The sequence below is a fragment of the Carlito syrichta genome, unplaced genomic scaffold (assembly GCF_000164805.1).
Source record: "Carlito syrichta isolate Samal-C Ts95f unplaced genomic scaffold, Tarsius_syrichta-2.0.1 Scaffold304341, whole genome shotgun sequence".
NCBI classification, from domain to species: domain Eukaryota; kingdom Metazoa; phylum Chordata; class Mammalia; order Primates; family Tarsiidae; genus Carlito; species Carlito syrichta.
The window spans coordinates 97,587-113,831 of record NW_007248437.1 but is presented as its reverse complement, the minus strand read 5'-3'; the positions used below and the strand labels follow the sequence as shown (position 1 = coordinate 113,831).

The 16,245-nt window shown below is 42.4% G+C and overlaps 1 protein-coding gene across 1 annotated transcript in view; it reads right to left on the bottom strand.

Annotated features, from left to right (window-relative positions):
- Positions 1 to 16,245, bottom strand: part of CLIP1 (CAP-Gly domain containing linker protein 1) — a 133,155-nt gene that overhangs the window by 40,561 nt on the left and 76,349 nt on the right. The window contains exons 16-19 of the mRNA XM_021713208.1: positions 14,249 to 14,414; positions 13,922 to 14,137; positions 6,009 to 6,125; positions 4,010 to 4,116 (exon numbers count right to left, since the gene is read on the bottom strand). Coding sequence (XP_021568883.1) covers positions 4,010 to 4,116; positions 6,009 to 6,125; positions 13,922 to 14,137; positions 14,249 to 14,414 — 606 coding nt within the window. The remainder of the gene's footprint in view (positions 1 to 4,009; positions 4,117 to 6,008; positions 6,126 to 13,921; positions 14,138 to 14,248; positions 14,415 to 16,245) is intronic.

The window sequence follows — 16,245 nt, the reverse complement described above, 5'->3', positions numbered from 1 at the left end:
CTACTTGGAAGGTTAAGGCGGAAGGATCACCTGAGCCCAGCTGGTCAACGCTGGGGTGGCCGTGAGTGTGCATGCCACTGCACTGCAGCCTGGGTGACAGAGTGAGACTCCAACTCAAAAAAAAAAAAAGAAAAAGAAAAATTAGATTGCTTATAACCTTTTCCCTAAGATCCAAAACTATATACTCATGAGAAACCATTTTATTATTGATGTCCAACTGAAAATAGGAGCTGGTTAGCTGAAATCAACAGCTTCCTAAAGTCAGTCTAGTAAGTAGCATAGAAGAAAAGAATATTTAGTTACCAGTGCTGGTTTCCTGAGGGCAAAGGCAACACCCTAGACGAAGGGGTTCCTATCAGAACTCCTGTGCCTGCATTGGTGTCCCTTTTCCTCCAAGCAACATAGTCCTATTAGGTGAGGAGGAAAACCAAAAAAGTTCCAGAGGACATGAAGAACCCCATATATATTTAAGCCACAGAAAAGACAAACAGCTGCCCATTCTCCAGCTTTGAGCACTGAGGAACAAGATTTAGGAGTGGAAAAGTGACTGCTTTGTTTTGAGACGCACTATTGCCATTACATAGTCCTCTTACATCAGTGGGTTCTTGAAATTTGGCCAAGTCTTGAGCCGGGACGAGTCATCAGGGGCAGGGGTTTTTCAACCTAATCCCTGTACCTCCCTGCACCAGTTTCTGTGGAACGCTACTGACAGTCTCTGACTGACAGTCTCTGACTGTTCCTCCTTCCTGCTAAGAATCCTGACCATGGTTGTACCAAGACACTACCAGAAAGATGTGAGTCCCTCAGGTCCAGTGGGGCAGGAAAAAAAGTAAAGAATCCAAGGTAGCCTGGGCTCTATCTACCTTGGGGTCTGATTCCTCCTCACCTGAACTACTTTGCTTAGAGATCAGATCAGATATCTGGGGAATACAGCACCAGGGACCACTAAGCACAGGCTAACATTAAGAGTAAACACAGCTGGGGCCACAGTCTTAGCCAAGCTTTTATTAGTAACAGAATAATTCAAAGATGGGGGAACAAAAACAATAGGGGTGAAACCAACTCCACACTAATTGGGGTGGGTGACATGACAGAATTTAGTGAGGACTCTGAACATTCACGGATAAACTCAGTGAAATAGTAGTAATGACCACCACGAGAGATTCCTAAGTAGTCCTGCAGGAAAGAGGCATTTTATCTAAATCCCAAGAGTTCTCTTGGCTAGATCCACTCTGTCCCTGCCCCCTCCTTCATCTAGTTTGGCCCAGAGAGCTTAGAAGTGAGATTATGGCAGCAGAGGCTGGTGAGGGACTCTCCTCCCCACATCCTCCCTCTCCAGCTGCCTGCATAGTACAAACAAACTGAAGTCAATTTGTGTTCCAAAATGCTCCAGGTTAGCAAAAGGATTTGTGTCATGAAGGAAAAAAACAATCTTATACTGTACCTGAACCCACCCTCGCTGAATATAACTAAACTGTTATATTCAAACAATCAAATCTGTTTATCCTGTCATCGCGACCCATCATCTCTTTGTGTTATTTGACCTGGTAGATCAAAGAAATTGAAGCCTCTTCCAAAGACCATAATCATAATTGCAAATGTATAAATCTGTGTAAATGGAATTGCTGGAAAATCTTTAAACATAATCTCGAAAAATGTTATCAAACTACAACTGAGGACTGGGCACAGTGGCTCACACCTATAACCCTAGCACTTTAGGAGGCAGAGGTGAGGGGATTGCTTGAGCCCAGGAGTTCAAGACCAGCCTGAGCAACACAGTGAGTGAGACCTTGCCTCTACAAAAAAAAAAAAAAACACAGGCCAAGTGCAGTGGCTCATGCCTGTAATCCCAGCACTTTGGAAGACAAAGGTAAGAGAACTGCTTGAGCCCAGAGTTCAACACCAGCTTACGCAACACAGTAAGATCTAGCCTATAAAAAAAAAAAATTAGCAAGTTGTGGTGGCATGCACCTGTAGTCCCAGCTACTCAGGAGACTGAGCTAGAAGGATCACCTGAGCCTGGGAGGCTGAGATGAGCCATGATTGTGCCACAGCACTCCAGCCTAGGCAACAAAGAGAGACCCTGACTCAAAAACAAAACAAAACAACAAAAAAACTACAACTGAGGAAGAGAATAAATCATGAGCTGTGTATTTCCTTAAGTGAGTAGCTCAGATCAAATTATCCCTAGGAGACACAGGGAGCAGTGGCTCACACCTGCCATCCCAGCACTTTGAGAGGCAGAGGCAAGAGGACTGCCTGAGCCCATGAGTTCGAGACTAGCCTAGCCTGGGAAACTTGGTGATACCTCATCTCTACAAAAAAATCAAAAAATTAGCTGGGTATGGTGGTGCATGCCTGTAGTCCCAGCTACTCTGGAGGCTGAGGCAGAAGTAGTATTGCCTGAGCCCGGCAGGTCAAGGCTGTGGCAGCCATGAGCGTGCCACTGCACTCCAGCTTGGGCGACAAAGTGAGACTCTGACCAAAAAAAAAAAAATTCTTCCTAGAAGAATCTTAAAACTCAGGAAAACTAGACATAGTTTAATTTAGCCCAAGTTCAATCAACAATTAGTATTGAGGATGGTGACTTAGAAGAGGTAAAGTGCAGTTTGAAACTGAATTGGACAAGATCTGGTGCGTTCACTGCTGTATGATCGTAGACTGGCACCAAACTAGAAATAAATGACATAAACCTTTGAAGGGCAGGGACCACATATGTTCATCTTTGTATCCCTCCTAGCCTAAATGTACCTAGTGCAAAAGATGTACTCAAATGTTCACCAAATTAATTGACTTTAGAGTTTTAGGTCCACATAGTTGATATGGTATTATAGTTAACAGAATAGAAGATCAAATGAAATCTACACTGTAACTACCCTTTAAAAAGCCACATAAATATCAATCTCTAATAACTACAATTACCAAACTTGAAAAGCAAGGACTAAGTCAGCATTAGCAAAGGAAATATGGCGGTTTCTTTCACACACGCCAGCTCTGACATGTCTCCCTTTCTTTTCTCCCTTCTTTCTCTAATAACCTTTCAAACCTTTGCTGGTCACTCTAAAAAAACAAACAACAGAAAAAAAAAAAAAAAGAAAACATGAACAGTCCATCTGCCTGAAACTGGGCAGCATGTTGACGGGCAAATCATAATTTTAAAGAATCATCCAAAATACTGGTCATTGAATTTCCATGCCAGAAGATTTGATTACTCTTCAAGTCAAGATACCGAAAATCTCAAAAGTGACATGCTGGTTTTTTTCTATAAAAAGTTTTGAGAGATTTATTTATTTATTTATTTTTTACTTTCACTACAAAATAATTTATTACAACACAAAACTTCAGGAGGGATTTATTTTTAAAGGGTCTGACATGTCCAAATGTTAAGATGGCAGCCAGGCTCGGTGGCTCAGCCTGTAATCCCGCGCCTTTAGGAAGTTGAGGTGAGTGGATTGCCTGAGCCCGCGGGTTCGAGACCCGCCTGGGCAGGTGAGACCTCATCTCTACAATAAATTAAAAAAAAAAATTAGCCAGGCATGGTAGCATGCGCCTGTAATTCTGGCTACTCGGAAGGCTGAGGTGGAAGGATCGTCGGAGCCCCGCAGGACGAGGCTGCGGTGGCCGGGAGTGGCCACTGCACTCCAGTCTGGGTGACAGAGTGAGACTCCAACTCAGAAAAAAAAAAAAAAATGTTAAGATGGGCTATCATGTAAACATACCACCTCTGATTCTACTTGTACTTTCTCTAGGCTTTCAAAGTCACATTTGAATCCCAAACATAACTCACCAGTCAGTAGACATTACACCTTGATCCTTTAAGTTAGCTACAGTTGTGACTTAACAGTAGTTTCTTGGGATTACTTCTGGGGTATGCAATAGTGTTTGGAGTGCCGAAGGGTAACTTTTTTTATGTTATGTACTTTTCAAACATTTTTTAAATAATCACTTTTTTTTCATTTTCTCAATTTAAAACAAATTCTGTAATTTCTCTCAAAGGAGATAAACTTACATTTCTTTCCTGAATTCCTCCATCTTTTGATTCTCTACAGACAGAAGTTCTTTTGATTTGTTCAGTTCTTCCACATTTTTCAAGTTGTTTTCTTTAAGTGTGTCCAACTTAAAGACCAAGAGAAAAAAATCTTGGTGAAATTATTTCATTTTTCAATGACATGACTGGACAAATTATTCATGAAAATATGTATTAAGACGACAGATAAAATTAGTCACTTGCAAAAAAACAGTCTATTAGGTGGAGATTACAGATAACAAGTCTATAAAAAAACCTCCTCCTTAGTCCAACATTTCCTGCACACCTATACAAAATGTCAAACTAAACTGCTATATAAATTAAAAGCTTTCTTTTATCTTGTGTACAATTCTCAGCATTTATTACTGACCTTGCTATTTAAATATGATCCATCTTAAAAAACCAAAATATAAATTGCAAAGCAATGACATAAGCAGGGATTATTCTTTGTAATGGAAAGAAACCCCTTTCCTTCTCCATAGACTAGTACTTTAGGATATATTTTCCAGTGTCAGTACCAGTTTTACGTAGTCCTCATCACAACAATTATTTATTTGAATAAAAATATTTGTAGATTGGAAAGATTTAGTTATCCATCGGAATTTGAACCTGAAGAGGAAAGGCCAAGTTGTGGGACTGAGGGTCACTCACCCACATTAAGCCCCCATCCCCAGCCCATGGGGGACATAGTCAGCTTAGGGCCTGGCACCAGGTGGAAAGCCAGACAAGTCACTGGGCAAGTGGGGTGTGATGATCCAGGCTCCAGTAGGTGGCTGGAACTCTGGCTGTAGAGCCTCCACCCAGGATGGAAGCCCGTGTGGGCCTCCTGTCATCGCTTTCTAGGCCTTGTGTAGTTGTCTCCTACAGCCAGAAAAAGGAGCTGTCTCCTTTTGCCATGTCGGATACCGTCAGTCATGAAGCCTAGAAAGTGTCTTGCTAGCTTTTATACCACCACCACCTGCCTTTTAATGCCCCTCAACATTCCAGAGTTTCAGAATAGGAAAAACAACATATCATAATGGGACCAAGAAATGACTCATCTGTCTTGTACTCTAGCTATAACAAAGACACCAAGGAACACGTTATGGAAGGATACGACTCTTCCTGATTCCACCCCCAAAGGTTAGAAACATTCTTCAAAATCCTTTCCTTTACCTTTGCCTCTGACTTTGATGAACAACTATGCTTTTCTAAGCTTTTAGCTTAAGTCTTCTCTTAGGAGTTGTCAGTTCTATAAATGCACTCCCTTCTATGTGAAGTTTTATTTACCCCATCATTATCTGACAGTATTCTTCTAGATGGCCACCCTGTCCCTTGCTTTGCTTCCTTAATGTCTCTGCCTGTCACTTTAAAAAGTATCTGAAGTTCTACAGAACTTCACATGACCATTTTGGTGGATCAGTGTGCTCAGGATTTAGGCAACAGCTTTCCAAAGAAAGAAAGGGTGGTATGAGCTGGGAGGGTGGGAGTAGGGGATCGAAGGAGGAAGAGAAATGCTACAGAAGGAGAAGTGCTACTTGTGGACAGAATCAAAATATCTTGACGCCACAAATGTGTTTCAGCTCTAGAAGTGACTCATTCAAGATGACACAAAAGGAAATCAGTACTGAATTAGGCCAAGAAAAGGCCTACATCAAACTCAGGGCTGAGGAATAGAATTTAGTGGCTCAAAGTTGGGAAAGAGAAAAGGAAAAAAATGTGTGTGATGTAACATAAAGAACACAAAAACTAGAGCATGGCATCAGTGCCTCCTCTCACTAAAGCTCTCGCTAAACAGTTATTTCAGATACCAGCTGTTAGGGTTTTTCCCTCAATGTGTAATATCATGGCTCTGGTGCACACGAATGTGCACTAACATAGATCAAACCTGTATAAGGTCACACTTCAAAAATTTAAGCAATCCTGAGTTAGTTAGTGATCAAACAGTCCATGAAGTCAGTAAGCCGTTCTTTGCACAAAAAAGCCATTTATATCTGATTACTTCATTCTGTAGTTTTGCCTTTGTTTGCTTGGTGTCCTCTAAGGAGGCTAGAGTCTCAGTCTTCTCTCTGGTCATCTGTTCCATTATCTGCATGGCATCTTCTGCTGTTTGAGCAGCCTAAACACAAGGAAACACTGTGAGAAATGAGGACATACCTCGCCAGCACCATTAGGTGACAATCAGGCTGTGCTGCTCAGGCAGCATTCAGAGTCTGTGAGGGTAAAGGAGGGTGGCGGCAACAGACAGACCAAGACATGGAAGGTCTACGTTCTGAAGTAGAACAAAGGTGCAGACCTTTTCATGCCATTTTCAATATCGACTGTTATGCAATTTGCATTTTTTTCAGAGTCTCTAAACATACACCTTCCAGTGAAAGTTTCAAGTTGCTAGGCTCAGTGGCTCAGCCTGTAATCCCGTGCCTTTGGGAGGCTGAGGTGAGTGGATTGCCTGAGCCCGCGGGCTCGAGACCCGCCTGGGCAGCGAGACCTCATCTCTACAATAAATCAAAAAAATCAGCCGGGCGTGGTAGCGCATGCTTGTAATTCTGGCTACTCGGAAGGCTGAGGCGGAAGGATCGCCGGAGCCCAGCTGGTCGAGGCTGCAGTGGCCGGGAGCGGCCACTGCACTCCAGTCTGGGCGACAGAGTGAGACTCCAACTAAAAAAAAAAAAAAAAAAAAAATTAAAAACAAAAAAGAAAGTTCCAAGTTACACTGGCAGGCATGCTCTCTTCGTTCTGACTTATGTTTAAGAGATCATTCAGTGGTAATAAAAAATAACATCCTCATATAGCTGAAACTCTCAAGATCATATTTACTGTTATAAGTTTAGAATACTATCTTTGCTATTTCAATCTTGGGGTTTTTGAAATCACTCAAAATTTAGGTTGGGAATTTAAAAAAAAAATTATTTGGGCACTTCTCACATAAGGCATAAGTGTTTAATGAGAAGCATTTAATGCAAGCTTTAGGTAATTAATATAAACATGACTGTGAATAAAAAAGATGTATGATATGGAAACAAATTTTTAGTTGATAAGTATCAAAAATAATCATAAAAAGTTAGATAAAAAAATAAATCAAGCCGGGCTCAGTGGCTCAGCCTGTAATCCCGCGCCTTTGGGAGGCTGAGGTGAGTTGCCTGAGCCCACGGGTTCGAGACCCGCCTAAGCAACTTGGCGAGACCTCATCTCTACAATAAATCAAAAATTAGCCGGGCATGGTAGCACACACCTGTAGTTCCAGCTACTTGGAAGGCTGAGGCGGAAGGATCGCTGGAACCCAGCAGGTTGAGGCTGCAGTGTCCAGGAGCAGCCACTGCACTCCAGTCTGGGCGACAGAGTGAGACTCCAACTCAAAAAATAAAAAATAAAAATAAATAAACAAATAGATAGATAGATAAATCAAAATCTAGCTGGGCACCTGTAGTCCCAGCGACACAGGGGGCTGAAACAAGAGGCCTGCGTGAGCCCAGGAGTTTGACAAGCCTGGGCAACACAGTGACACTACATCTCTTTTTAAAAAATTAAAATAAAATTTTTTAGACTTTTGCTTATAACTTCATTTGGTCTAATAAAGTTTACAGGAATTCTGCATTACATCTACCCAACTGTCAGCCACGAAGATTTCAATGGAATCTTCCAACTCCAAATGGATGGACACAATGAAACAATTTAAAACCAAAAGAAGATACTTTAATACATGCCCATTTTACTCTTGCTTTTAAGCCTTTAAGAACCACAGTTAACTTTTTCATGAAGTTTCTCCTTCAACTAAAAAATAAATCCTGGGCAGGCTCAGTGGCTCAGCCTGTAATCCCAGCACTTTGGGAGGCGGAGGCGAGTGGATTGCCTGAGCCCAGAGGTTCGAGACCAGCCTGGGTAACTTGGCAAGACCTCATCTCTACAATAAATAAAAAAAAAAAAAAATTAGCCAGGTGTGGTAGCATGCATCTGTAGTTCCAGCTACTTAGAAGGCTGAAGCGGAAGGATCGCTGGAGTCCAGCAGGCCGAAGCTGCAGTGGCTGTGAGCGTGCCACTGCACTCCAGCCTAGGCAATGGAGTGAGACATCAACTCAAAAAAAAAAATCCTTTTTATTCACAGTTTGCAGTTTTTTCAAACGGGAAGAGGCAGCTACAATTAGATATTTAGTAAAGAAGCTCCCTTTCAGACTGTAATAAACAGCCTGAGGCATACAAGCAACTGATTTAATGAGGTGGATTCCTATAAATAGAAATGAAGAAAAGTCACCTAAGCCACTATCGTTAGTACACAGTGTTAGTAAGCAGTCCAGGTGCTCAATACTTGAACCTCTCACTTTACCGTAAATGAATGAAGAGTTTCAAGCTCTCTAATTTTAAGGATAAGCTTGCTCTTGTCTTTCCTCAAAGTGCAATTTTCATTTTGAGATTCTAGGAGACTGGCTGAAATGTGGCTGTTGGTTTTGGCCAACTGGCTAACTTCTTTCTGAAGGATGAAGCAGCTTTCTGCCAGGCTTTCCTTCTCCTGCAGAAGCTCTTCCTTTTCCAACATCACTTCTCTTTTCTCAGCCAGGAGTTTCTTGTTGTCTTTCATCACCTGGGCTCTTTCAGCTAGGGTCACCTTGTGGTTCAGCCGCAGGTCCTCCAGAACCTTGGTGAGGTAGCTGTGCAGTTCCTGCAGTTTTAACTTGGATTTGGACAAGACAGCAAAATCACTTTTCAGAGTCTCTATACTGGCTGCGAGCTGAGCTGTTTCTGCACTCAAAAGCTCCTTCTCCTGAATTATCTCCGCCACTTTTTGCTCCAATTTGGTCTTCTCTTGGAGTAGTACAAACTTCTCGGACTGGAGTGCCTCAGTACACACTCTTAGATCTTCCACCTCCTGCTCCAGGAGCACCATTCTTCCATGAAGTTTGTTGCTTTCGTACAAGGATGAATCACTCTCCTTTGTTCTGGCCTCTTGTTCCAGGATTAAGGACTGCTGCAGTTCGTGGAGCTCTTCTTTTAATTTCTGACACTCTTCTTGCAGGTTCAAGCCATCCCTCAGCAAAACGTTCTTTTCAGAACAGCAAGTCTTAAGTTCAGTATTCAAACTCTCCTTTGCTTGCAGCATGTTAGTGTATTCTTTTTCTAGATTCTTCTTGATATTTTGAGCCTCTTTCAGCATCAAAGAGAGATCACACTTGCTAGCTGCTAGTTCTCGGTTTTCCTTTTTTCTCTCTTGAAGCTCTTTCTTTAGAGCATCAATATTGCCAAGTAGTTTCATCTTCTCATGTACAATTATTCTTCTATTCGCAGACTCTTGATCATATTTTCTTTTAAGGTCTCCTATGGCTTTGATAGAATTTTTCCTCTCTGCAAGTAAATCGCCATTTTGTATTTCCAGTGTGGATTTTTCTTTCAAGAGACTATCCTGCTGCTTTTTAAGCTTAGCAATTTTCTGACAAACCATCTCCTTCTCAGACGTTAGATAAGTGATCTTCTCATTCAGTCTCATCTCAATATGAGCGGCCTCTTCTGAGCATTTCTTGAGTTTTTCAGTGATGATCCTATTTTCACTTACAAGCTCCTCTTTTTCCGCTAAGAGTCTTCTCTCAGACATGGCCAAGGTTTCTTTTTCATGTAGAAGCTGGATGCACTCGGAGTCTGTGACTGCCCGACTGGCCTTAATTTCTTCCAGGAGCTTAGTGAGGCTTGTGTTGGTAGCCTCAAGTTGCACCATCTCCAGCTCTGCCTTTCTCAGAGCTTTGCCGGCTTCATCCAGCTGTGCACGGAGCCCACTGGCTTCCGTGTGGAGCAGCTCTTTGACCTGCAGGGAGGCCTCCAGACTGGCATTCAGCTTTTCCTGATCTTGAAGCAGTATGTTCTTCTCTAACTGTAGATCTCTGTTGTTCTGGAGAAGATTATCTCGTTCTGCCTTTAAGGCTATGCATATGTTATCGAGGCTTGACTGTTTCTCTGAAGCTGATGTTTTCTCAGCTGTGAGATCTTCAATCTCCTGGACCAAGGCTTTCTGATCTTTGACTAGCTCCTCATAAGAACTCTGAAGCTTCTGAATGATATCATCTTTATCTTTAGCCAAGACAAGGTTTTCAGTAATAAGGTTCTTGATCTGGCCCTCCAGGTGATCTTTTTCTTCCCGATCCTTCTCAGACTTAGCAAACAAAGTATCTTTGTTGAACTGGAGTTCTTCAATGAACACCTGCATGCTCACCTTGGAAGATTGCAAAGAGTCATTTTCCAGATTTAGCTTCAAGAGTTCTTCCTGTGCAATATTGATTTCTTTAAGTAATTTCTCTCTCTCAACAGCCAAAGCTCCTTTACTGAGATGTTCCTGCTGATAAAGCTTTTGAGCATCTTGCTTTTCTTCTAAGGCTTTCTCTTTTTCTAAATTAAGAGTTTCATTTACTGACCACAGTTTCTGTTGGTCTTCCTGAAGTAAAATTATTTTGGCCTCCACCTCTATAAGTTTTGATAAAAGTGAACCTTTTTCTAACTTTAAATCATTTCCCTCCTGCGCAAGAAGCAGCTTCTCTGATTTCAGACCCCTCAGCTCTTCTGACATTAGTTCAATTTCTTTTTTGGCTGATGTTAACAAATAAGTTAGCGACTACAGAAACAAAAGATGGAAAGAATGGAAACAAAAATGAAATCAAGCAGACAAATGCAAGCCCAAATAACTTAATGTAACTAAAGGATACAAGTTTAAAAATTTCTAATAAACTTTATAGAAACTATTTGAATAGCAAGAGAAAGAAACTAGATAATCAGAGTCCATAAAAGAACAATGCAAAGCAAATTTAGCTTTGCAAAATGGCTATATATCTATTGGTTTATTTTATCTTGGAAACAACTTATGAAATTATTCCTGGTAGCTACCTGCAAGATAAAAACAATAGCTTGATTTTGATATCAGGGCATAAGATTCCTTCCTGCCATTTAGAGTATCTGATTTTTTTTTTTAACGTAGAAAGGATTCATAGAAGAATTTTTAAAAATATAATTTAAGAAGTGATAAAAAGTGAATATATTTGAACTTTTAAAAAAAGGAGATAGGATAAGAAGAGAAAATAAGCTGTTGCCTTTTTTTTTTTGAGTTGGAGTCTCACTCTGTCACCCAGACTGGAGTGCAGTGGCCACTCCCGGCCACTGCAGCCTCGACCTGCTAGGCTCCGGCGATCCCTCCGCCTCAGCCTTCCAAGTAGCTGGAACTACAGGCAAGCGCTACCACGCCCGGCTGATTTTTGATTTATTGTAGAGAGGAGGTCTCGCCAAGTTGCCCAGGCAGGTCTCTAACCCGTGGGCTCAGGCAATCCACTCACCTCAGCCTCCCGAAGTGCTGGGATTACAGGCTGAGCCACTGAGCCCGGCTTATGCTGTTGCCTTTAAACCTACATGCAGAGCCTCACCTGCTGCAGGTAAGTCACTGGAAGGAGAGTGAGTCCCAACATATTTAAAAATACAGATTAGCCGGGTGTAGTGGCTCACATCCATTATGCCAGCACTTTGGGAGACGAGGAGAGAGGATTGCCTGAGCCCAGGGGTTGGAGACCAGCCCGGGCAACATGGCGAGACCTCATCTCTACAATAAATCAAAAAATTAGCTGGGTATGGTTATGCAAGCCTGTGGTTCCAGATACTTGCAAGGCTGTGGCAGAAGGATCACCTGAGCCCGGCAGATTGAGGCTGTGGTGGCCATGAGCATGCCACTGCACTCCAGTCTGAGCGACAAAATGAGACTCCAACTAAAAAAAAAAAAAAAAAATACAGACTAATTTCTAGGTTTCAATGACTAAAATGAATAGAATTTTTTTTTTACTGTATTGATTTACAAGATAATTTGACCACAGTGTCTATACTAGCACGATCTAGAACTTTTTGCAATGACATAAATGTTCTTATCTGCGCTGTCCCATGGTAGCCATGTGACCACTTAAAATGTAGTGGGTGCAACTTAGGAGCTGAATTTGTAACTTTATTAAAATGTAACAAATTTAAATGGCCTCACATGGCTGGTGGCTACTGCACTGGCCAGCACAGCTATAGACTTCTGACTCTTAAGTGAAGGAACAAGATTGCTTCAGGGGATCCGTGAAACACCTGAAATTGTATGTAAAACTTGTTGAGTACATATGTAAACTTTCCTGGGAAAATATCTTTAGGTTTAATCAGATTCTCCAAAGAGTTTGTGATTCATTGAGATCTAATGAAATCAGATATCCAGGCAATTTTGGAGGGGGAACAATCCTGGCGTTTTTTTTTTTTAAAGCAGGATTTATTGAGAGAACAAAAAAGCTCCCACAGTGGGAGGGGACCCGAAGGGTTTACCCCAGTCCTGGCATTTTAACCAAATGATCCTTGCACAAAACCGACAAACAAAATTGAGACCTTACACAAGCTACTAGACAGCTATGGTTTGGTCAGGCTGCTATATTTTAAAGGAAACACTAAAAAATTAGAGCCTGGGCAGGAAACGGTGGCTCACATCTGTAATCCCAGCACTGCATGAGTACTGTTTGAGCCATGGAGTTTGAGACAAGCCTGGGCAACATAGCCTCTACCAAAAAAATTAGCCAGGCATAGCGGCAGTCATCTGTAGTCCCAGCTACTTGGGAGGCTGAGGAAGGAGGCTTGAGCCCAGGAATTCAAGGCTGCAGTGAGCTGTGATTGTGCCACTGCCTCCCGGCCTGGGCAACAGAATGAGATCCTGACTCAAAACAAAACAAAACCAAAAAAACCCTGAAGTCTTCCCAGATAAAGGAAAACACAAAAACAAAGGATTTAAGAGTTATATCATATTAAATGGCTCACAGAACTGGAGGTGTTGTAAGAGAAAGAAGAAAAAGCTCTGTCAGGGTGAGAAAGAGCAAGAATGTAGGCCTCTCACATATGATACGTACTGTGACACAGTCCACTTAGCAGAAGGTTTTGAATGGGGTTGTATCAAGTGCTACATATGCTCTTTTATAATTTCTAGTAAACTCCTATACAAACATTTCTCTAACACATTAAAAATAAATGAAAACAAGTATTATTTATTTATTTTTTTTTGGAGCAATAAAAAGTTAAGCAGTAGTAGGAAGGTAGACCTTCATTAAGTTACCAGAATCAAGAAATATATCGGAGCAGCCAGGCATGGTGACTCATGCCTGTAATCCTAGCACTTTGGGAGGCCGAGGAAGGAGGACTACTCGAGGTCAGGGGTTCAAGATAAGCCTGAGCAACATGGTAAGACCCCCGTAACTATTTTTTTAAAATGTGTTTGTTTTAACTATATCTATATCTGTATCTATATCTATATATGATATATAGATATATATATACCTACCTATATATGATCTACCCTGACACCATAAAATTAAATCCTGTATGTTAAGTTCTGGTCTGTCTACTAATAGAATGTTTCCTCACTGCCTTTGAAAATCAGCTTGCAGTGCCTTCCTGGGGACATATAAAAGCCCTCGCTAAAGTTCTCGATTCTGATCCTTCCCAGAAAAGCTCTACTCCTCCAGGCAGGTTGTCTTCAGTCCCGATTTTCTGATCACTAGTTCAACTTGGCCTCTGCCTCTTGCTTTTCCACAACATCTCTCCTACCCCTAGCAAAAGGAGGCAACCAGCACAGCCACGATTAGAGGAACAAGAAGGCAGGCAGAGCTCAGGTCACATAAGAAACTTTGTGACAGCTGGACAACAAGTAGCAGGGAGCGATGGCTACACAGTACCTTCAGGGGAAAGACCTGTAGCCATCAGCATACCCAAGAAGGACTGGCACAGCTGGCACAAACAGTAGGAAGCCGTAAGAAACATAATTTGCCACCCTGCCATGCGCTCAGAAGGTTAATATTTGTAGAGGTCAACCGAACTTGTCCTATTTGCTGCTGCTTTCTAACTCCGGCAAGCTATAACGCAGTAACAAAATTCTCTCCCACAACATACTCTAGCTTCGTCAGCATGTTTCTTCAGTTCCTCCATCTCCCGCAACAAGCTGCTGTTCTCTTCCTGTGCAGACTTCAGCTTGTCTTCTGTGTCCAACAGCATCTTCTGGAGGTTCTGTAGGATTTCTTCGTGCTTGGTTTGTGCCTCAGAACTGGCTTTTTCATACCTGGCTTTCAGATCTTGACAATAGTTGTGGCTCGTTTCCATTTTCTTTTCCTGCAGAAACCCCAAGTAAAGAGTAAATAAAGGAGTAAGTCATCTAGCCATATCAGCTTTCTGCCCCTCACCTTTCTTGCCAGCAGATAGTCCCATTTACTCCCTCCTTACCAGGTCCAACAATTTTTCCTTCAATTCTTTCCTTTCTTCCTCATGATTTTTAGCTGCTTCTTGCTGGCTGCGTTCAGCTTTGAGAGTCAATTCCTCAACACTTTTCTGCAGAAAGCTTGCACTTTCATTAGCCTTTGTAAGTTTTAGCTGTAATTCTTCCACATATCTAGAATGAGTTTCAATACCAAGTGTCAGACCTTTTACAAAAATGTTTAAATTTAATAATCATATTAAATATATACTATTAATTGCCAGGTGTGGTGGTTCACACCTGTGGTTGCAATGCAACTGCCTGTGCAAAGGCCCTGCCTTGCTGCAAGTTTGGCCGCAGCTGCCCAACCAGGGCCACTCATCACTGACTCCGAATTGTGTGAGGGTGAATGCCTGGATACAAACATAACTTTGTAGGTATTACAGGTACCGACACTTTAACAAGTAGAGTTCTAATGGTCCAGCAGGTCCTGGAAAAATGTTTGCCCTATAAATTAAAATATTTGCATATGACAGCCATTAGAAGAAAAAATCAAAGCAGCAAGAACTTCAGAATAAATACAAGAACAGGCCAGGCTTGGTGGCTCAGCCTGTCATCCCGCGCCTTTGGGAGGCTGAGGTGAGTAGATCGCCTGAGCCTGTGGGTTCGAGACCCGCCTGGGCAGCGAGACCTCATCTCTACAATAAATCAAAAAAAATCAGCCGGGCGTGGTAGTACATGCCTGTAATTCCGGCTACTTGGAAGGCTGAGGCAGAAGGATCGCCGGAGCCCAGTAGGTCGAGGTTGTGGTGCCGGGAGCGGCCACTGCACTCCAGTTTGGGCGACAGAGTGAGACTCCAACTCAAAAAAACAAAAGATAAAAGAAACCAGCGCCGGGCTCGGTGGCTCAGCCTGTAATCCCACGCCTTTGGGAGACTGAGGTGAGTGGATTGCCTGAGCCCGTAGGTTCGAGACCCGCCTGGGCAACTTGGCCAGACCTCATCTCTACAATAAATCAAAAAAAATCAGCCGGACATGGTAGCGCGCGCCTGTAGGTTCAGCTACTCGGAAGACTGAGGCGGAAGGATCACTGGAGCCCAGCAGGTCGATGTTGCGGTGCCAGGAGCGGCCACTGCACTCCAGTCTGGGCGACAGAGTGAGACTCCAACTCCAAAAAAAAAAAAAAGAAACCAGCACTGAGGAAGTATAACATAGTGAGCAAGAACAGGCAGGGCTCTGGTACCAGACTGCCCAGATCTGAATCCTCAGGCAACTTACTTAACCCCAGTGAGCTTCAGGTTTCTTTTTCTTTAAAGTAGGAATGCTAAACTTACCTTATAGGATTATCAGAAAATAAACCCCACGTAAAGCTGTTAGCTTAGCATTGTGCACAGCACACAGTAAGCCCTTAAGAGTGTTATCTATTCATTGGTTGCAGTGGCTCACACCTGTAATCCCAGTGCTTTGGGAGGCAAAGGTGAGAGAACTGCCTGAGTCCATGGGTTCAAGACCAGCCTGAGCAACATGATGAGACCTCGTCTCTACAATAAATCCAAAAAATTAGGCACGCATGGTGGTGCATGCCTATAATCCCAGCTACTTGGATACCTATAATCCCAGCCTCCTAAATAGCCGAGACTATAGCCACGTGCCACCACGCCTGGCTAATTTTTCTTTTTTTTTAACACAAAACCTCGCTATGTTGCCTAGGCTGATCTTGAACTCCTTGGGTCAAGCAATCCTCCCACCTCAACCTCCCAAAGTGCTGGAATTACAAGCATGAGTCACTGCACCTGAGTCTATAATAATAAAGACTGAAAGGTCTATAAATAATATTGTATTCCTTAACTCTGTCCTTCCTAACAAGTGAGAGAGGTAAAATCCATATTTTAGGAGATTAAATGGTGGATTCAAGTTCACAATCAGGTACAAAGGAACAGAGACAGGATCTTTAAAACAACAATCTTGAACTTTTTTTTTTTTTTTTGAGTTGGAGTCTCACTCTGTCGCCCAGACTGGAGTGCAG